The sequence below is a fragment of the Eumetopias jubatus genome, unplaced genomic scaffold (genome assembly GCF_037043125.1).
Source record: "Eumetopias jubatus isolate StellerSeaLion01/CBP00866 unplaced genomic scaffold, mEumJub1_p1.0 scaffold_7, whole genome shotgun sequence".
Lineage (NCBI taxonomy): Eukaryota > Metazoa > Chordata > Mammalia > Carnivora > Otariidae > Eumetopias > Eumetopias jubatus.
The window spans coordinates 71,650,665-71,672,567 of NW_028274813.1; the positions used below are offsets into that span (position 1 = coordinate 71,650,665).

Below are 21,903 nucleotides of genomic sequence, written 5' to 3' on the forward strand. Positions count from 1 at the left end.
TCTTAATAAATTAGAAACAAATGCAGTAGTTAGTCCTAAGAAGTCAATGTGGGAATGTGGTGGTCCTAAGTAAAGCGTTTTTGAACTGAACCTCCTGTCCAGTTAGTTCAGCAGAAAGGGAAAAGAATCTCTAAATCTGTTCTTCTGGCTCTTTGCCTAGATTCACTGGAACAAACAGGAGTATGAAGGTCCTGGGCAGGTCAGGCTCCCTCAGATCTGCCAAGGACTAAAAGATCAAGGCCCCAGAAATAAGCCCAGAGGCTTTATTTACTTATTAAGCTAGAGGGGTCTTGGAGATTCAGTCTAACACATTCATTTTTAAGCTGAGGAAAATTAAAGGCCAGGGATGTTAAGTGATCTGCCCAAGATCAGAGAATGAATAGGAGATAGTACTAGGTTTTCTACTTTTTTTTTTTTTTAAAGATTTTATTTATTTAAGAGAGAGACAGAGACAGTGAGAGAGCATGAGAGGGTGGAGAGGGAGAAGCAGGCTCCCTCTGAGGGGAGAACCCATATGGGGCTCGATCCCAGCACCCTGGGATCATGACCTGAGTCGATGGCAGACACTTAACAACTGAACCACCCAGGCGCCCGTCTCCTGCTTTCTACCAGGCTACAGTTGACTAAACAGACCCCGCCCAGTTGGGCAGACCAGTATAAATCCAAATTCATAGGAACTCAGAATCAACAAGGATTTAGTGATGTAATAACCTAATTATACGACTTCTTCATGACACTATCCAGGAATGCAGACACAAAACTAGGTCTTCATGAAATCCCAAGCCCTTATAAAAACTCCAAGGCCTGAAGGATCTCCCACCAACAGAGGTCGTTCTAGGGACAGAAAATAAGATCTCAGATACGTAATTCCTACCAGTCCCTTGACTTAGGCTGGTATTTCTGTGGGATTCTCATTCTTTTGGTCTTCAAGCTAGGAATATTCTATTTTTTGGCACTCCTTTGCGAGCTCTTTGTAAAAGGACTGGCCTTTACTGACTGGTAAACTGGGGCCTTAGCTGAGGGAGGGTCAAAAAGGCTACAAAACACAAGACTATACTGATTCTTCACTCTGCTATTCTCTCCAAATAAACTCTAACTCTGTAGCTGACCAAACATCAGCCCTATGTTTATACTATCTTAGAAAGAAAAGAAAAACATTCAGAAGTGGAGACAAGAGTAACTTGTGGACAAGGAAGGCTTCTATATAGCTTTTACTCCAGGCAAGCACCAAAGGAGGTTTCCTGAACCACTGATGCCACCTGGTGGCCAGCAAGACACATGAACAAAACAAAACCCACATACTTAAGATGACTTGAATTCAATTAAAACAAATCATACCCGAAATTTGGGCAATGTGGGTTGGAAGAGTTGATTACACAACTCTAATCTCCCAATATTTTTTGTTAAATAGCCAATTTACAGTTTCTGAGGAAAATATACTATCAAAGGAAACAGTATAAAGCCAAACTTCTCTCACTCCCCCTCCAAAATTTCATCTTTCCTTTTTTCCTTTTATCATCCTCTCACCGAAAATACCCCACACCCAGTGATTCCAGTCATACAATACATGTGCAAAGGGGCTTTAATTCATAAGTAAAATCAATTTTATTAATTAATTAGTTAATTTTATTAATAAAGATCTTTCCAAATATCCAGAGCAAACAATGAATTTCAAAGAAAAAAAAAACCTACATACAGTGATATTAGAAGTATCCCAGGATGACAACAAATATACATATAAATATGTACACCCATAATCACCGTCGCCTCCGAAAACCTGAAAGGAAGGGAAATCAAGAATGAGGCAAAGGACAGCTGGAGAGGCTGAGGGGACAGAAAAAAAAAAAGAACACCTAGAGAGAAGGGCTCAAGGAGGGTGGATCCCCTGGGCAGTACTCTCTGCATCCTCCCAGAACAAAAGACTACAAGTAGGAATGAAACTGAACCAGGATAACGGTTCCTTCAGGTGGCACTTCCACAGTTCTACTTATGGAGGCCTGAACACAAACTGTGGGATCTTAAGAGTTAGAATCCAGAAATCTTTTTTGTGAATGATACTGATTTTCAACCTGACAAAGAAGAATAGCGAAGCCCACCTCTAAAGAGATCGACGCCCAGTAAGGAAGAGATACTAGGGGCATTGGTGAGACCTCGGACGGCAAACCCGGACAGCCGACGTGCCAATTTGTACTGCCCACCCTGCACTTCACCATCCAAGTCCTAGCCATGCACTGACCTTTTTTCTTCCGACCTTTCTTCGGTATCTTCTTCCGCTTCTTAACAGGATTTTGATCCTGGAGAGAGATGGAGAAGTGAAGGAATGGTAGTGTACTTCCAAAGGTTAACATCCCTCCCCGCACTCTGCATGGTAACGAGCCCCACATCCATCTGGCTGAAATCCAGGAGGCTGTCTCCCACCACTGTGTCCACCACCTTACCTCATCAAGATGAGGGGTTCCTCCTGTCAAAGCACTGATGTCACTGAAGTGTGTGAGGGAATGGAGCTGTGAGCTCATGACACTGGCCCGTTTTCGCCGTCCTTTCTCGCGTTTACTGACACTTAACCGCACCATCATGCTCTCCTCATAATTAATCCTGCCACAGAAACACAGACAATTTACATGTTTAGTCCATACACACAGAAAGCTGCAGCCAAGAACCTGGGCCCCGGTATTTACTCACCCCCTGTTCATATAGTTAAAAGAAATTTTACAGCAAGTCAATAGAGTAAGAGCAAACTAAATGTCTAATATTGAGCTTCCTCAACGAAATGTTCTTTATGCTAGAACTTCCCTCCTCCCTAGAAACGAACTCACAGCCCATCCACAAGAATACTTAAACTATTATTCTAGAAAACTCTTCTACTTCACTGTAACAAACAGGATTCCCTACATGGGCCCCTTCACTAAAATCTAACAACAGAGACTGTCGCCAAGGCAATATTGGTAAGTCTGTATTCGTGGTACAATTGCTTTTCTGTTTTTCATTCCCTGTATGACTGGAATCACTGGGTGTGGGGTATTTTCGGTGAGAGGATAAAAGGAAAAAAGGAAAGATGAAATTTTGGAGGGGGAGTGAGAGAAGTTTGGATGATAAAAGGAAAAAAGGAAAGATGAAATTTTGGAGGGGGAGTGAGAGAAGTTTGGCTTTTCTTCCCTGAACTTATCTAGCACGCTCAATGCCATTATAAAAACCTGGCTTCACTGCCTTCTACACAGAAGTGAGAACTGTGATAGCAAAATACAGAATTTTTAAAGCCCCACACAGGGTGGAACTGCACATATTCCTCTTCCTATAGCATTTGTTCAGCCTCAACAGTTAGGAAAAAGAAAACATTCTTCCTCTAGTTCCTATTCTGTACTTAACCACCTTCATTCTTAGAAACCACCAGCCCATCTTCCACTCCACTTTCTCTACAATGTGAGTTCTCTTGGTACCAGACTTAATCACATTCATACAAAACGTAAGGACAGGCTTCAATGGCACAGAAAACAATTTCCAATTGCAAGGACTCAGACCTGTGTTGATCCTCCTGACTTTGGCGAGTAACATGAGGATGCCGAGCATCACGGATTTCCTCTGGAGCATCTGAGTACTGCTCCTTCAGTTCACGAATGACAGAGCTGCTCAATGCCCGTTTTTTGGCCCGTTCTAGGCGCTTCTTCTCCCGCTCAGCTTCTGTCTCATCTATGTGATAAAAATCCGCAAGGGTTATCCCAGAACAGAGAAAAAGGTAAGAGAGACGCAATTTATGCTGAGGAGGCAGCAGTCACAGTTCGTACCATAATGTACTGGAACCAACCGTGGTGGAACATATTTCTTAACTGTTCCTTTTGCAGATTTCTTCCCTGAAGCTTCAGACTGGCCTTCTTCTGCTTCATCTTCCTCCTCATCCTCAGAGCTCAACTACAAAAGGAACATAATGGGGGCGCCTAGGTGGCTCAGTCATTAAGTGTCTGCCTTCGGCTCAGGTCATGATCCCAGGGTCCTGGGATCAAGCCCCACATTGGGCTCCCTGCTCGGCGGGGAGCCTGCTTCTCCCTCTCCCACTCCCCCTGCTTGTGTTCCCTCTCTCGCTGTGTCTCTCTCTGTCAAATAAATAAAATCTTTAAAAAAAAAGGAACATAATGCCCATAAACTTAGGAAGTGTTAGACAATAAGAAAAACCAAAGCTGAAGTACGCTGGGGAGGTGGGAATAGAAACAAAAGCAAGAAAGGAAAATCTCATACTCTACATTCTAAGGCACAAGAGTAATAAGAGAATCCCAGGAGATCCGGGATCACCACGAGGCTCATTCAGACTTAAGAGTCCTCAGGAAAACCAGGATAATGCAACTCCCTACCTTGCTCATCATATTGCAGGGATGAGGCTTAAAACGGAGTGGGTCGTTCTCACCTGAAATAAAAAACCCAAGAGATCTTACAAGATTTGGAAATTTATGACGGTCCCCACATAACCTTATAGTTTCTGCCACTTACTGAGGCTGCCTGTTGCTGCAGTCTTGACTAGTTTGTCAACTTGATACTTCAGTTTTTGGTCCAAGGGACGAAGCTTTTCCAAAACCTATAATGTGGTTAAATAGGATTACATACCCTTCCTTCAGTTTTTGGTCCAAGGGGTGAAGCTTTTCCAAAACCTATAATGTGGTTAAACAGGATTACATACCCTTCCCAAAATTAAACATACATCAGAGTTCTATACTAATTTGCCAGACAAAGCACCTAAAATATATACAAACTAGAGCAGATGAAGAAGAAAACAGTTTTTTCATTTGGTTTCCTCACTTAATCATTAAAACACCCACTTATATGAGAGCTATTGTGTGACAGTCCTAGAGTTCAGGCTTTGGAAATCTAGAACGCTAAGATGCCAAGTGCTTCATACCGTGCGAATCTCCACCAGTCTCAAAACTGCAGCATGTCCCTGAAGAGACCCTCCTGAGGCTTTGTCCAGGATGAGATGGGTCAAATCCATAAGGTACATGAGCAGTAGCTGGTCTTTTACCTCCAAGAGGCTGAGACCCTGAGGTGAATAAGAGAGTAAGAGATGCAAATTCAGCTTTAGCCAGAGAATCAGGAGGAGGGCCTAGGATAAACAGGATAATTTTTTCCAAGTTCAAGTTTTTCCCAACCAGTTCCTATACGGTATCTGGAACAGTCTCAAGGAAATGATTGTACCTAAAATGGTCACAGAGAGAATTATATTAACATGAGAGAGACAAACCTCTGAGAATTACTGGAAGACAGTAAGAACAGGAAAATCTAAATAAAGTATCCCCCAAAATGACCATGGCAGGGTTTCTCAACCTCAGAGCCACTGACATTTGGGAATGGATAATTCTTTGTTGTGAAGGCTGTCTGGGACTTGAGGAGCATCCCTGGCCTCTATCCTTTAAGGCCCCTCCAAATTTTGATAATCAAAATGTCTCCATATAGTGCTGAATCTTAAATTAATTTAATCAAGTTATTGATTTTATCCCATATAATGGGTTTATGCAATACAGTTAAAAACAATGATCTACATATACTGACATGGACTTAATCCCACGTCAAGACACTTTCTGCACTACAATATGGTTCCGATTAAGGCAGGGGAAATATGATGCACACATTTTATTTAATTAATTAATTAATTTAAAAGACTTTATTTGAGAGAGAGAGAACGCACGCACGGGAAAGGGGAGAGGGAGAGGGAGCCTGGAGCCAGACATGGGGCTCAATCCTGGAAACCTGAGATCATGACCCGAACTGAAGTCAGATGTTTAATCGACTGAGCAACCCAAGCACCTCCACACATTTTATAGAGAGAGAGAAATCTCGGGAAGATAACACACTATTAACAACTGCTACCCCTGGGGATCCAGATGAGGAAAAGGAAGAAATGGAGTGTGCACACTGTGAAAGTGTTTTCCCATCAAGCATTTACTACTTTTACAATAAAAGAAATTTCCAAACATGTATCCCAGTAGTTATCGCAGATTATGATTATACTATTTTTAAATTTTCTTCTTTGTGGCTTTATACATCTTCCAAACTTTCTAAAATTAAAAAACCCATTATATTTACAGTCAGGAAATCAAGCAAACGTTATAGAGGTTTATTCTTTTACGTATAAGAAAGTAGACTTGTTATAGTTGTTAAAAAAAAAAAAAACTCTGTGAGACATAAAATGGAACTGTAAAAGTCCACAGCCCTCGGAAGACCTATTTCAGAGAGGCTAAATATTCTGCCTGCGGTTACAGAGTATTAGGAGTACAGCTGGGATTCAAACTCAGTCTGACTCTAACACCTAAGCCCTAGGTATCTTTAAACCACCATGCAAAGCTCTTGAGATCAGCACTACTGTGATAACAGGAGGAGGAGAAAAGATTTTAAAGACAAACTGTGTTTAAGTTTTGAATGAGGCACTTGGTAGTCAAACAATGGGTAAGTCACTTAACCTTATGACCCCAGTCTCCTCATCTGTAACATATACAATATTTCCTTCCTGCCCCAAAAAGTAATTATGAGGCTTAAATAAAGTATGAAAGCACTCTGTAACTTGTAAAGCGCCTAGTAAGGTTTTGGTCCTGAGAGATAAGTTACTAAATATCTGTTCAATGAATAAACAAATATATAGTGATCTAATATAAGTTTTTTGGTGTGGTTTTTTTGTTTTGTTTTGTTTTGGTAATGTGTCTCATGCTCTTCTGACTGCCAGCCAGGTGCCCCTATAGTGATCTAATAAATATGCTGGCAGCCCAGAACAAGTCAAGAATTTGAGAAGTAGGTTCTTTTGACGAGCTTGGATACTGTCAAGTTCAAACTGACTTATAAGCATATAAGAAAAATAACAAAAAGAAAACACAAAGATAAAAAATATCAGAAAAAATAAAAATAGGTAAGAATGAAACTTGTTGATGAGATGCACAATGAGAAAAAAGGCAAAAAGAGACTAAAAATTCTATTAGCTATGGGGTGCCTGGTTGGCTCAGTCAGTGGAGCATGCAACTCTTGATCTCAGGGTTCTGAGGTCAAGCCCCACGGTGGGTGTAGAGATTACTTAAGAATAAAACCTTTAGGGGTGCCTGGGTGGCTCAGTTGGTTAAGTGTCTGCCTTTGGCTCAGCTCATGATCTCAGGGTCCTAGGATAGAGCCCCATGTCAGGCTCCCCACTCAGTGGGGAGTCTACTTCTCCCTCTCCCTCCGCCTCTTCCCTCCACTCGTGTACTCTCTCTCAAATCAGTAAACAATCTTAAAAAAAAAAAAAAAGAATAAAATCTTCAACTGATCTCAGCTCAGGTCTTGATCTCAGGGTCATGAGTCCAAGCCCTGCTTTGGGCTCTACACTCCACTGGGTGTGGAGCCTACTTAAGGGAAAAAAAAATCCTTCAATGTTTCTTACTTAGCTACCATAATGATTTTCATACTTTTGTCGACCTATGGAATATTTTGCTTAAATATCTTAGGACCAAAGCTCAATACATAAAACAGTATGTAATACCACAGTTTTCCAGTTCAAGCAGGTATGAAGGACCCAGAACCCTCCTTCTAGACTGCTTCATATCCAATGATCCCTAAGAAGGTTCTACAAGACCTTAATTTGAAAACTACCATATTTCAATTTTTAAAAAAAGATTTTATTTATTTACTTGAGAGAGAGAGAGTGCGCAGCAGAGGGAGAGGGAGAAGCAGACTCCCTGCTGAGCAGGGAGCCCGATACAGGACTTGATCCCAGGTCCCCAGGATCATGACCTGAGCCAAAGGCAGACACTTAACTGACTGAGGTACCCAGGCGCCCTACCATATTTACTTTTAATATGCACACTGTTTTCGTATTTTAACATCTCTGAAGTCAGAATGTATCTTTTAATCAATGGAATCTTAATGTTATATCATAGATTAATGGGCAGCATTTTTTTTTAGTATACAACATAAGTGGTATGTCCCCAATTATCAGCATCTTAGATCAGATGAAATACGGTAGTAACTCCTCAGTTGGCCAACAAGACTCTTCACAGAGTGACTACTCTTCTAGTCTTATTTCCTACTCCCCATCCCACCCCCCAACACACTGTACACCCAACCACACTAAATGACCTCCTTTCCCAGCATATCACCATGCTTTCAGGTCTCTGTGCCTTTGTACATGCTGTTTCTTTCTGTCCCTGGACTCTTATTTATTCCTCATAATCCTTCTCCTCTGAGAAGACTTCCCTGACTTCCTCTGCTCTCTGGCAGTTATTTAATCTCTCTCCTGGGCTTGCACAGCACTCATGATGACTCTGTGAAGTGACTGTTATTGCTTATACCTATTGCTTTGATCTGTCTTCTCCACTAGACTTCAGCACAGAAACTGAATCTTACTCATCTTTGAAGCTCTAACACTTAGGACATACAAGACACTCAATAAACCTATGATGAAAGAACTGCTGAGAACAAGTCAGGGGGTGCTAACTCTTCAAATATGTCTTACCTTCTCTGTAGGATAGGCTCTAGCTTGAACTTTTTTTGTCAGAGCTTGTATTTGTGCAGTTACAGCCATCACCTGAAATTAGTCCAAATAGAACAGCTGATGAGAATACACCTAGTCATCTCTGTGACCTATGAAGGGCAAAAACTAAACAGTGACACCTAAAAATCATCAGAAACATTGCCTAAAATGCAGCACTACCTTCTTTTCAGTTCTGGGAAAGTACAGGAGAGATGGTTTTTGATACTTCATCAACAAGTACAAAAAACTTTCCACCTCTTCTTAAAGCTACAGAAACCATCTTACCAAACCATGGGGGAAGGGATAGGAACTGGGCCAGTGGTGGTGGGGTGGTGCTGTACTTTTACCTGTACTGGTTGAACTTTCAACCAGTACACCTGGTACCTAAAGGGCAAATCACCACTTTTCCCAGCACTGGTTTCCTTAGCTTTAAGAATAAAGGAAATTCGTTCAGGTGACTTCTTTTTGGAGTTTTCTGTATTGCTTTGGATGCGAAATGAATTACTTTGAATTCTAGCCTGAAAAAGTTTTCATTAAGTCACTTGGCTCTCACAGTATTTGGTACCATTCAATACATGCCTTCAAACGACCAAAGTTCGGAGGTGAAGCACACAAAATCAAAGCCAATCCGTCACTAACCCGTCCCAAAGGAGTGACATGACTCACCTGCTCCTGAAGGTGTTTCAAAAGTGTGACGGCACTTGTCAGGTCCGACTCCAGCATCTCCTATGAGAGGGAGAATAAAGAAAAGCCCTTCTTTCCTCAGGATTATGAGAAGACGTGGGGGGTGGAAAACCCTCCTCTCTCCTTCAGACACCCCAGACTTCCGACTTTCCCACTCCAGTACACATGCAGCCTCGCTTCACGGCCGGCCGGTCCTCCAGGTTTCTAGGAGGAGCGGTAGCTTCAGGCCCATTGCCCTACTGCTGCTCTCACCCCGCTGTGCCAGGAAGGTTGCTTCCTTTCATCACTCCCTTCCCTCACGCCAATAATCTGCCCTAAGCCGCTGAGGGTATAGGAAAAAAAAATCCCACAATAGCTACGCGAGGAACCTAACTCACGGGACTCCTCGGCGCCGCCATCTTCACAAAGCCCGCCTCTTCCGGGGAGGTACTTTCTGAGCTAACGCAGCGCAACAGATTTGATAGACAACAGCCGCTGGCAAATCTAAGCCAATAGCAATAGTGATCTCTCACTTCCGCCCCGAACAGGATGTGTGGAAGGAGGAGCCACGTCCAGCCAATAGAATGGAAGAACTGACTAACTTCGTCAGATTTAGGGGGCGATCTAATGACGTGAAAATGCTCGTGGAAAGGAGCGCTTGATTAGTGGGTTGTATAGAATGTTTGGAGTTAAACCAATAAAAAACGAGCCAAGTGATTGATCGACAGTTAGAAAGGCCCAATGGCAAAAAGAAGTTTGCAGAGCAAACTGAAGAACGTAGTGGCGTCCCGGATACCGCAGTACCCAGCCTTTTTTACTAGCCTGCCCTTGCGTGGCCACAACTGACCGGTAGGTGGCAGTCCTCGGCTTCTCGCTGAGGTGACTGTGTTGCGGATCAGCCATAGCTGGGGACTGCTCCAATGCAGGCCGCGCGAGATTCCTTACAGACCGCAAGGCCCTTGGATCGACTTTGTGACAGTAGTCTTGTGTGATCCTGGATATGTCACTCGGTCTCTGAGCTTTTTTTTATGTGTAAATAAGAGAGTTTGGCCAGAGAAGCCCAGAGCCAGGGTTTAGAAACGAACACCCGCCTCCGCGTCGTGTGCAGAGGGGACCCTGTGCAAAGACCCACCATATGCCACTCCCAACACTCCTCATCCCTACCCGTTTGGGGACGTGAAAGCACGTTTTACAAATGAGGAAGCCAGTTAAGATTTATGTGACATGCCTCCTGCCACACGGGTCCGCAGCAGAACTTGGTCCAAATCCAGCTTGTGTTTCATTATGCCCTGCCTCATCTTTTCTCGATACTTCAAAATATGTCAACTCACTCCTGCTTCTCACAGGCTGATAAAGTGAATTGGGTCGGTACTAATTGCTTCCGTCACCTGCCTTAGGAAGTAAGCACTGCAGAGGTTAATAACGGTCTTGAATTTGTCCCGCAAGGGCAAGCTGACCTCACACTAGAAATCAGATCTCCTGACTTGGAACCGTCTTCTGGAATTAAGGAAGGAATAACCCCCATATCTCAGCCAGGGTGGGAAGATACTGGTTTCTAAATCTTTTGCTGGACTCAGCAAGAATAGGTAGGAATTGTATCCAGTACCCATGCCTCTTAACTTTGGTTTGCTGCTTCAGGCCCACCATGGAATCTCAGAGTGCCTTGACAACCTATTCATTCTATTAATCAATAATTTTTGTACTGTTTGTCAGGATTTATATTATGAAAAGTTACCATTACTTTTCTTTTTTAGATTTTATTTATTTATTTGTCAGAGAGAGAGAGCACAAGCAAGGGGAGTGGCAGGCAGAGGGAGAAGCAGACTCCCCACTGAGCAAGGAGCCCCACTTGGGACTCGATCCCAGAACCCTGGGATCATGCCCTGAGCCCAAGGCAGGACACTTAACAACTGAGCCACCCAGGCATCCTGAAAAGTTGCCATTTCAACATAAATTCTCATACTTGTCTTGTTAGGTAACAAATAAGATTTTCCTTTCCTTGAAACTTGAAATTAATCTGTTCATATGCATTATGATGTCAGTGAGGAAACAAATTATGCTGCTTTGTTTTGCTTTTGATGATTAAGTACTTGCCATTCTTTTTTATAAGAAAATCTTGGAGTTAATAGTGCAGTAAATCCTTGTAAAACTCTTCCAGGACTCAACCAACAAGTATTGGCAAAGAACACGAGATCCTTAAATTTATTGTTTTCTTTTTCTTTCAGCAATTCCATACACTGTCAGTCATTAATAACATTTGATGCACTGTAATTCCTATCCATTCCTCTAGATATAAGTTTTTTGTTTTTTGGTTTTTTTTGCTCTGACTTCTTTCAGGATTTTTCTGTCTTTGGTTTTTGCAGTTTGAATATGATATGCCTAAGTATAGGGGTTTTTTTGTTGTTGTTTGGTTTTTTGTTTTGTTTTGTTTTGTTTGGGTATTTATCCTGCTCAGTGTTTTCTAACCTTTCTAAGTTTCAGGTTTAGTTTGGTTTCTGTCATTAATTTTGGGAAATTCTCAGCCATTATTATGTCAAATATTTATTCTCCTTTATCTCTTTCTTCTACTTCTGGCATTCCCATTATGCATGTGTTACAACTTCTGATATTGTCCCACAGTTCTTGGATATTCTGTTCCATTTCTTTCTTTCTTTTTTTTTTAAAGATTTTATTTATTTATTTGTCAGAGAAAGAGAGCACAAGCAGGCGGAGTGGCAGGCAGAGGGAGAACCAGGTTCCCCACTGAGCAAGGAGCCCAATTTGGGACTTGAGCCCAGGACTCTGGGATCATGACCTGAGCCTAAGGCAGATGCTTAACTGACTGAGAACCCAGGTGTCCCAGTTCCATTTCTTTTCATTCCTTTTTCTCTTTGTATTTTAGTTTAAGAAGCTTCTACTGACATTTCTGCAAGCTCACTGATTCTTTTGTCAGCCTTTGTTTAGTTTGCTGATAAGACCATACAAGGCATTCTCCATTTTTGTTAGTGTTTTTGATTTATAACATTTCTTTTTTTTTTTTTTTAGATTTTATTTATTTATTTGACAGAGAGAGACACAGTGAGAGAGAGAACACAAGCAGGGGGAGTGGGAGAGGGAGAAGCAGACTTCCCGTGGAGCGGGGAACCCAACGCAGGGCTCAATCCCAGGACCCTGGGATCATGACCTAAGCCAAAGGCAGACGCTTAATGACTGAGCCACCCAGGCGCCCCTGCATTTCTTTTTTTTTTTTTTTAAGATTTTATTTATTCATTTGAGAGAGAGAGAGACAGAGAGAGCACAAGCAGGGGGAGAGGCAGAGGGAGAGGAAGAAGCAGACTCCCAGCGGAGCTGGGAGCCCAACGTGGGGCTTGATCCCAGGACCTGGAGATCATGACTTGAGCCGAAGGCAGACGCGATGCTTAACCATCTAAGTCACCCAGGCACCCCTGACTTCTAACATTTCCTTTTGATTTTTTTCTAGAGTTTCCATCTCTACATTATCCATCTGTTCTTGCATGTTATCCACTCTTTTTCATTAGAGTCCTCAGCATATTAATTATAGTTATTTTAAACTCCCAGTCCAATAATACATTAATCATGTTTTTTATTTTCTGTATATTATGATGTTTTGACATCTTAGGGGCCTTGCTAATCCTGGAAAGACTGCCGCTCCCTGAGCTAGATAAATTCTAGAGGTAACAAACAACTCATGGGTGAGCCCACCTTTCTTATGCAAACCACCCAATCCAAAGCCTGTGTGTCCAACCATCTCCTTTATCTAACTCTAACACATCAAGCCAATATTTCTCCTGCTCTAAGTGACTCCAGGGACAGGTACCAAACAATTGGAGACCTCTACTATAGCCAAAAGTTCCCTACAAATCATTCAAACTAGCCAATCCTAAGATGTTTGCCCTGCCCTGTCTTGCCTTTCCTGCAGAAGACACAATAAAGGATTGTGCCCGTGCTTTCTCCTGTTGTTTTGCCTCCTGACTGGCTCTGGTGCTCCCCTGTGTGGCCCTGTGTCTCATAGCATGTCCCCTCCTCTTGGGGATTGTGGGAATTTACTCTGTCATCTTACCATGCATGATTAAAACAAAATCCTGAGGACATTTGAAGATTGGTAATTGCAAAATCCCTGCCATATATGAATCTGGTTCTCATGTTGCCTTGTCTCCTCAGATTTGGGGTGTCATTTGTTTGTTTGCCTTTTAGCATGACTTGTAATTTTTTTAAAAATATTTTATTTATTCATTTGAGAGAGCACAAGCAGGGGGAGAGGCAGGCACAGGGAGAAACAGGCTCCCCACTGAGCAGGGAGCCCGACATAGGGCTCAATCCCAGGACCCTAGGATCATGACCTGAGCCGAAGGCAAACGCTTAACCATCTGAGCTACCCAGGCACCCCATGATTTGTAATTTTTTATTGAAAACAGATATGATATGTTGGATAATAGGAATTTAGGTGGATAGGTCTTTCATGTGAGGTTTTATGCTTATCTGGCCAGGAGTTAGGCTGTGTCTACTGTTTGCTGTTGCTATAAGTGTCAGAGATTTCAATTTCCTCTGTTGTCCTTGGTTTTGTCTCCTCCATTGTCTTTGTTTTCCCTAGAAACTCCTTCTTAAACAGAATACAAACCTTTCACTTCTTTTAGCTATAATCCACACTTATTATACAGGAGCCCTATTGATGTGGTAATAAGGTGAAAGGGGAAGCATTCTATCATCCTATGATTAAGTCTCAAGCCTGTGCCCCTGGGCTGTGGCCTTCAAGAGTGTTTCTTAGGTTTTGGGGATATTTTTCCCTCCCTTATGTGAGACAGGAAGGCTAGAGGGGTCTGGAGTTGTTTCCACTTTTTGGCTATTATGAATAATGCTGCTATAAACATATTCATGCAAGTGTTTGTGTGGATATATGCTTTCTTTTCCATTGGGTAAATAGAAGTAGATGGCCAAGTATTTGATACATGTATGTTTAACTTTTTAAGAAACCTTCAAACAATTTTCCAAAGTAGCAATGCTGTTTCACATTCCCACCAGCAATGTTTGAGGGTTCTGGTTTCTCCACATGCTTACCAACATTTCTTATTGTCTCTGTCTTTTTTAGGATAGCCATTCTGATGGGTGTGAAGTGTGGGTGTGAAGTGGTATTTCATTGAGGTTTTAATTTGAATTTAATTTGACATCTTTTCATGTGCTTATTTTTTAGCCATTTGTATATCTTTGTTGAAATGCCTATTTAAATCTTTTGGCCATCTTAAAATTCAGTTGTCTTCTTATTGAGTTGTAAAGGTTCTTTATATATTCTTAACACAAGTCCTTTATCAGAAATATGATTTGCAAATATTTTCTCCAAGTCTGAGGCTTAAATTTTAATTTTCTTAATGGTGTCTTTTAGGTACAAAAGTTTTTAACTTTTATGAAGTCCAATTTATCAATTTTTCTTTTATGGATTGTGCTTTTGGGATCATATATAAGACTTTATGCCTAACCAAAAACTTTCCCTATGTTTTCTTCTAAAAGTTTTATAGTTTTGGATCTTAAATATAGGTCTATGGATGGGATGCCTGGGTGGCTCAGTCGGTTAAGTGTCTGCCTTTGGCTCAGGTCATGATCCCAGGGTCCTGGGATCGAGTTCCACATCGGGCTCCTTGCTCAGCAGGGAGTGTGCGTCTCCCTCTGCCTGCGGCTCCCCCTGCTTGTGCTCTCTCTCCCTCTGACAAATAAATAAATTTAAAAAAAATTTAGGTCTATGGCCCATTTTAAATTATTTTTGTGTATGGTGTGAGGTAAGGATCTAAATTTATCTTTTTGCATGTAGATATTCAGCATCATTTGTTGAAAAGGCATTCTCCTCCAATTGCTTTGGAATTTTTGTTGAAAATCAATTGATCTAGTTTAGTTTTAAATTTTAATTAAATTAAAATTCAATTTCTCAGTTGTTTTAAACACATTTCCAGTCCTTAATAGCCACATTTGGCTAGTAGCTACTGCACTGGACAGCTCTGGGGACACAAAGATGAAAATATTACAGTCTCTGACCCCAAAAAGCTCACAGTCTGTGACACAAACTTAAGTAAACAAACAGTATAAGAAATGAGCAACATGCTAAAAATAAAAAGCAATAGTAGGGAGGAAAGAGAATATTTGTGAATATTTGTGAATATTTGCCTCTGGCAGAGGGAACACGACCAGGGCTCAGTTACCAGACTGGGGCATAGTCTGGGGCCCAAGTCTTAGGAACAAGACAGAAGCTAAGTTTCTGGAACTACTGCAGAGGGGCAAGGACAACTGGATGCTGAGACTCCAAGTCTGGCCAGAGCTCATTCTATACCTCCTGCGTTGGGGCGGATCAGGGATAGGACTGACCCTGCAGGTGTGACAAGGTATAGCAGAGGAGAAAATGGACACAGGACTGTGAGCCAGGTTACCCTTCATACCTTCCTCCCCAGGATCCTTGGCACTCCCCAGGGAGGCTAGGCCTTCCTAAGGCTCACCCATATCCTTGGGGGCTATAGACCCCATTCCCTGCACTCTCATTTCCCACCCTCCATTGCCTTGCTTTCAAGCCTTCCTCCCACCTCAGTCCTCCGTGTGCACGCTCCCTGTTTGCACGACAGGATGGTTCCATATTTCAGGCCCTTATCCTATCGACCTTGCTCTGTCAGGACCCATAAAAACCGTCTTTTCTTTCTCTTTCTTCTTTTTTTTCCATTCATTTTTCTTCCCTTTGATTGGCCAGGGCATAAGGTAGGTCCCTGGGAAGTCAGAAAGCAGAGGCCCTAGTAATGACTCAGTTTGGCGTCTGCAGTGGGGTGTGGGGGGCCCATGGGAGCAGCACAGAGCAGGGTGAGAGTAGGGAGCAGGGTATTTCAGATGCTTCTGGGCTTATGCTTTTGCATCAGGAAAGTAGCCATCCATGCTATACCAGCTGTCAGCTCAAGGGCTTTATCAGAGTCATCAACTATATTAGGCTCTTGGACAGAACTTTAATTGACTTTTGGCTAAAGGCCAGCTCAGAAGTTCCACAACAAAGGACAGGTACAAATGTGAGCTAAAGGATAAGTTACAGAGCCTGAAAGAGAAAAATGACCAGATAAAATTTTGAGTGTGAAAACTGAGACATTTCAGAATTGGCTGTGCCAAAGAAATGATGAGACATTATCATGCCAATGTCAGTGTTGTGAAAATAAAGTCTTGTACACAGATACAGATAATAGCTTCTACTACATACTAGGATAATTTCCCATGACCTGAGAAGCCACCATGTACCTACTATCACTTCTGGCCCCAAGCAGAGTCTCTCTGTCCAAGTGCCCCCCTCTCCTAAGAGGATGATGTTCAAGGAGCAAAGAAGAGCCAAGGCAGAAAACGGGTGTGTGTTGGCATCTTCTTAGATATCATTTATCAGCCTCCTTGAGTCATTTTAAAATTCATTTTGGTTCATTTTTGAGAGCGAATTACCGGTTAGCCTCTGGAGACTCTGGTAATCATGCAAATGCAAGTTACTTGAGGAGAGACCCCTGAAATCATTCTCGGCTTGAGAAGCCTCCAAAAACTCCAAACTTAATTTTTGTATATCCTAGTTAAAAAAAAAATCTCAATGTATATTTTATCCATACACATAAAAGGGTCCAGATGGATACCCTCTAACTACTAACCATGGGCACCTTTGTGGAATGGGACTGTGAATGGTGGAAGGGGCTTCACTTCTTTTGCCTTATAGAAGATTCATTGTTTGAATGTTCAAAGTCATGAGCATTACTTTTATAACTGGGGACAAAGGAGAGAAGGAAGAAGTGAGGGAGGAAAGAAGGAAAAAGGGACTTGAAAAGAGAGAAGAATATACAGAAAGGCAAAAAAAAAAACCACAGAGAGAGGGAGAGAGAGAGAAAGAAGGGGAAAAAGGGAAAGAGAGAGAGGAAAAGAAAGGAAGAGGCGCTCCCTCCACCCTCACCCTGAATAAGATCCAGGGAATCTCATCTATGTCCCCTATCCTGCAAGAGCAATTGGAGCCCTCAGAGGAACAGGGAACAGCAGCTGTCCACCTTCTTTGGTGTATTATTCATCATGTATTTATTTTATTTCAATTTGTCGGAGTTGAAAGGGCTCGAGATAAAAATATACACAATAATTTTTGGCCATTTAAAATATTAAACAATGAATAACATTTAGGGAGACTAGGGGCAAGAAGCAGGGGAAGGGGAGGGAAGGGAAACCCGTAAAAGGAACATGTTGGGCAAGAAAGAAACAGTGGGTTCAAGTAAATAGCAACACATACCAGTCTGCTTAAAAACCCTAGGAGGCCACTACTCCTTGTTTAAGCGCTTAAAGCTTGTTCCCTAGAGGCTGGGCCAGAAAGGTAAACCTAGAAGACTTGGTCTCCCTTCATCCTTCAGAATGCCCACAGCACTGGCCAGTGGCTGTGGACGTGGTTGCTCAAGATCCAACCCTTTGTTCAAGACCCACCTGGAGCTTACCTTCCAGAGAAGCTTCCCCTCATTGCCCTCTGCCCTGCGTTCAGTGACAGCACGTCTGCATTCCTATATTTATGCCCTCAATTTTTCAGTGATTTTGCATACGTTAACTGTTGTCACTCTGGACCTGTGATCATGTCGGCCGTGCGTGTTCATCGATCTGAAAACTCTTTGAGGACAAGGAGGACTCTGACCTGGCTCTTTGCCCCTTTCAGTGTCTAGGTGCTGCCCGGTCCACAGAGAGTGTGCAGTGACCTTCCCGTCCCCTTCCCACCACCTCTTCGTGCTCTTCTGCGGTGACATTGCCAGAAGCCAGAAGGACCATTGTTAGCAGATGACCACGCAGGCACGGCTGTCTAATTCTAGCCAAGGGCATGGGGAAAAGGACAGAGCCCAGGGACCTGTGGCCTCTTCTCTGAGAGGACACAGGGCTAATAATAGGAGGGGAGATTAGGGAGGGATTTGAACTGCATTGTTATCTCACAGGAATGGCCTCTGAGAGCCTTTTTTTCCAAGCTCTTCCAAGAGCGGCACTACCCCCTCCTCTGCCCTGTGTCTCTGAAGGAGTGCTCACTGTCTTTCATCACTTCTTTCTCTCCTCTTTCCATCTGCTCTTCTCTGTTAGCCCCCACCCATTCCTTCCCCACCCTACGCGTCCAGCCCCCGTCCCCTCCAGCCCATCCTCAGGTCTCATCCCTTTTCTGTCTCTTGCACCTATGTTCCCTACTTCTCTGCCTTGATCTGTTTCCTTCCACCACTCCCACAAAGTCCTTCATACGGATTCTTCTTGCCCACTTCTGTGTCCCTTCTGGGGTCCCCACCCCCTCTCCTCCTCCCAGACTCCCCACTGTCTTCAGCTTCAGGCACCAGACTTGTTTTCTAAGCTGGTGGCCTTTGTCGCCCATTTCCTGACACATGTGAACCAGTTCCTCCTTCTCCTGCCTCTGTGCCCTTGCTATGCCCTCCTCAAAGCTCACCTGGACAGGCACAGGTAACAGAGATTGGGGTGGGCTGACAGCCTCCACTCCCCTAACAACTAGAAATCACCACCACCAGGCACCAAGCATTGGGACACCTCTGAGAACAAGACTCAGGGCATGCAGGCCATAGGAGACACCCCCTTGAGCCCAGCCACAGCTATTCTTAGGAACCCAGTACCACAAAAGGGCCTTTTGCTTTGTTTCACACCACCCCCATGGAGCTGCTCTTGGCAGCCCGCTGTAATCTCAGAGACAGGGGGCCCAGGCATGGAGAGACCAGGCTGGACGCTGTGCCCCCTGCCCTGACTGAGACTCTGCCCTTGGGGCAAGGTCACCTCCCCTGATGACACACAGCCACACGGCTCTGCCACTCTCTCTGCGTTCTTGGCCTATTTCACTCCACAGCTGAACCTCAGCTCTACCAGCCCCTCCTCCCACTCCTCCGCAGGACCTCCTGGCCTGCCCCTCTCACTCAGGCTCCCAAAGTACCCTTTTCTGGCTCTTTCCCACTCCCAACAAACCAACTAGCTCACCGTCTTACTCCCCTCCCCTCCCCCTTTCCTGCTCAGAATGGTTCAGGCTATTTTGATCTAGTAAATCCAAAGCCCTTTGATAAAAGCCCTTCATTCCCTGCTGCCGGTGGGGAAGCTAAGACCCCAACTCTGGTGTTTTCAGGGTGGAAGAACCTGACCAGCTCTCAGTCTTCAGTCTGGTCCGTGGCTCCAAGGTGATCTGGCAGTCAGGCTACCTGCTGCCGCTGAAAAACTCTCTTGGGAGAATACAGCAACCAGCTCCCCGGGCTCCTCCTTCGTTCCATACCAGACCCAGGGAAGTCGCTTACCACCTGCTCCCCAAGGCTGGAAGGACCGGTGTAATGTGTATATCTCTTGGTGTTCTTAATCAGTTTCTAATGGTTGTGTGGACTTTGGGGCATGTGCAGCAAAGGGCTGGAAGTAAACCCAGGCTCACACAGCCCGCAGCAGGAATGCCGCACAGAAGGGTCAGCCTTCCACCCTACATCCCGCTGCAAGAGACCAGCAGGCCTCCCCTGGCTGGGTTATGGGCTGGGTCAGGTGGAGGTACCTGCTCGGTCAAAGCAGCAACATCATCTTTCCGGGTAAAATAAAACTGCTGAGACATTAGCAAGCAGAAGAAGCCCCAGCCCACGGGTGCTACTCTGGATCACTCTCTAGGGTGACTCCCTGCCCTCTGGCCCTACTTTCTCTTCATACCCTGGACCACCGGAGGCCAAGGCCTTTCTCAGGCAAGTTGGTGAGGGCCAGAGGAGGACTGCGTGGCTTCCCCAAGCTCTGCTGTGAGCTACCAGGAAGTGTATCTGGAGATGAGGAGGAGTTGGCTGAGCCTTTCGCTTGCAAGCCTGCCTTATGGTGGTAGGTACCCCAGCTCTCCAGGTATTCCCAAACCACCGCTCAGCCTTCCAGAGAGAGTCAGGAATAGGAAAACAGAACCAGAAAATGCAAAAGGGAATGGGGGACAAAATCAGGGCGTTTCTTATCACCCCCTCTTCATGAGTTCGGGATTGCCCGACCTTAAAAACACAACAAACCGTGTTATTTGACCCTCTTCCCTTCTAGCTGCGGTCTAATCTCTTTTACTTCACTGCCAAGCTCCTCAAATGCACGGTGGCCACCCACTGCCTCCCCTGCCTGGCCGCTCATCCTTTTCCTAATACCTCCCTGCAGCCTGGCTCTGCCCTGTGACTCTACAGAAGGTCCTTGCTCCAACATCACCCAAGTTCTTCCTCTCTGTCTCCCCGCCACTCAGTCTTTCTTTGGCATCTGACACTGTGGCCACCTGCTCCTCTTGAAACACTTCTTCTGGTTTCTAGGAAACTGCCCTTTTCCGCGCTCCTTGGCTCTCGGGTCGCCTTCCCCCTTCTCTGTGAGCTTCTCTTCCTTCTCCCGTCTTTGCACCACAAGTATCTCCTGGGGCTTTTTCTATTGTCTCCAACCTCATAGCTTTTTCCATGCCCTTCCCCGCCCCTACCAAGGCAGTAGGTCTCAGGCACCAGTCCTGCCCCCCAGTCCCACCATTCCAACTTCTTACAGAGATGCAAAATATCCTCCGTCAGCTGTCCCACTGTTACCTCCAACGCCCCACACCAAACACTTTGTCCTTCCTCCTGTCTGCCGAAGAGCTTGTCCCCGTTGCTGCTACCCCCATCCTTGCCGACATGGTGCAGTCATTAGTCTTCCTTCCTCATTTCCTGTGTCCAGTCTCTCAGCAAGGCGTTTCTTTCTTCCTTAGAAACCCCTCCAGCCTTGCCCCTTCCTCTTCACATCTGCTGGCCCTGCCCTCCACCCGACCTGGATTGCTACTCTGCCCTCCTCTGGGTCTCCCTGTCTCCAGCCTCTTCTCCCTCAAAGCACCTAATAATTCCCTCCGCTTGGCCCCTCCAATTCTACTGTCATGATGTGGCAGTGACTGCCCCTGGTTCAGAGCAGGATTGCCTCCAGGATATTGTCCATTTTGCTGGTCTGGGAAACATGGCAGCGTCAGCAGAAAGCACCTCAGAGCAAGAAACTTGGGTTTGAATCCTAGTGCCACACTTGCTGCTTGACCTTCCGCAAACATCTTGACCTCTCTGAACCCTGTTGCTCAACCATAAGATGCAATTTAATTGGCAAGCAAGTGTAGGATAACATGTATAAAATGCCGGGCTTTGTGCCTGGCACAGGGAAGCATTCCACACACAAACAGCCGTCTCCCCTCTTCTACAGTGTGGCCCCACCTGAAGCTCCAGACTCCCCAGAGTCTGACCAGGGATATGTCGCCTGAGTCTTCATGACTTCACCATGCCGTTTGCCTGCCATGCTTTTGGTCATGCTACAATTCTTAACCACATCCCCATTCCCAGTGCTTCTCAAAGGCCTACCCACCTTTCAATCCCCAGTTTCAGGCCCCCACCTAGAAAGCTTTGATGGTTCCAACCCACACTGAACAAGAGCTTCTCTGCCCTTAAGTTGTTCTGGATGTGGGCCACACCATGTAGCCCTGAACCATTCTCCTTTGGTTTCCAATATGTTACCTGTGGTTTCCCGAGGTGATGGCAATGCCTGTGGGTCAGATGCCATGTATCCTTCTATAGTCACCACAGAACTGGGCACGCAGCAAGGCATCTGATTAAGTGACTGACTGGGACCCAGCTGTGGGGAAGGAAGGATGAGTTAGGCTGGAAGCTGGGAGGGAGGCACTCCTGGCAAGTTCACGAACACCAGTGCCGTGTCTTCAGACTGGCTATAGATGGTAGCTCAGACTCTGTGTCTTAGGCATGTGCGGAGATGTACACATACACATGTATGTATGTGTG

General features: G+C 44.5%; 1 protein-coding gene across 1 annotated transcript; it reads right to left on the bottom strand.

The window, feature by feature from the left end:
- Positions 1 to 1,564: 1,564 nt before the first annotated feature.
- On the bottom strand, positions 1,565 to 9,573 carry NGDN (neuroguidin). Its single transcript, XM_028114737.2, has 11 exons — positions 9,535 to 9,573; positions 9,140 to 9,199; positions 8,456 to 8,527; positions 4,886 to 5,023; positions 4,480 to 4,564; positions 4,344 to 4,396; positions 3,783 to 3,906; positions 3,519 to 3,687; positions 2,439 to 2,595; positions 2,237 to 2,294; positions 1,565 to 1,777 (listed from the first exon to the last, which is right to left on the bottom strand). The coding sequence occupies exons 1-11, from the start codon at positions 9,553 to 9,555 to the stop codon at positions 1,758 to 1,760; spliced, it is 957 nt and encodes a 318-aa protein (XP_027970538.1). The 5' UTR covers positions 9,556 to 9,573; the 3' UTR covers positions 1,565 to 1,757.
- Positions 9,574 to 21,903: the final 12,330 nt, after the last annotated feature.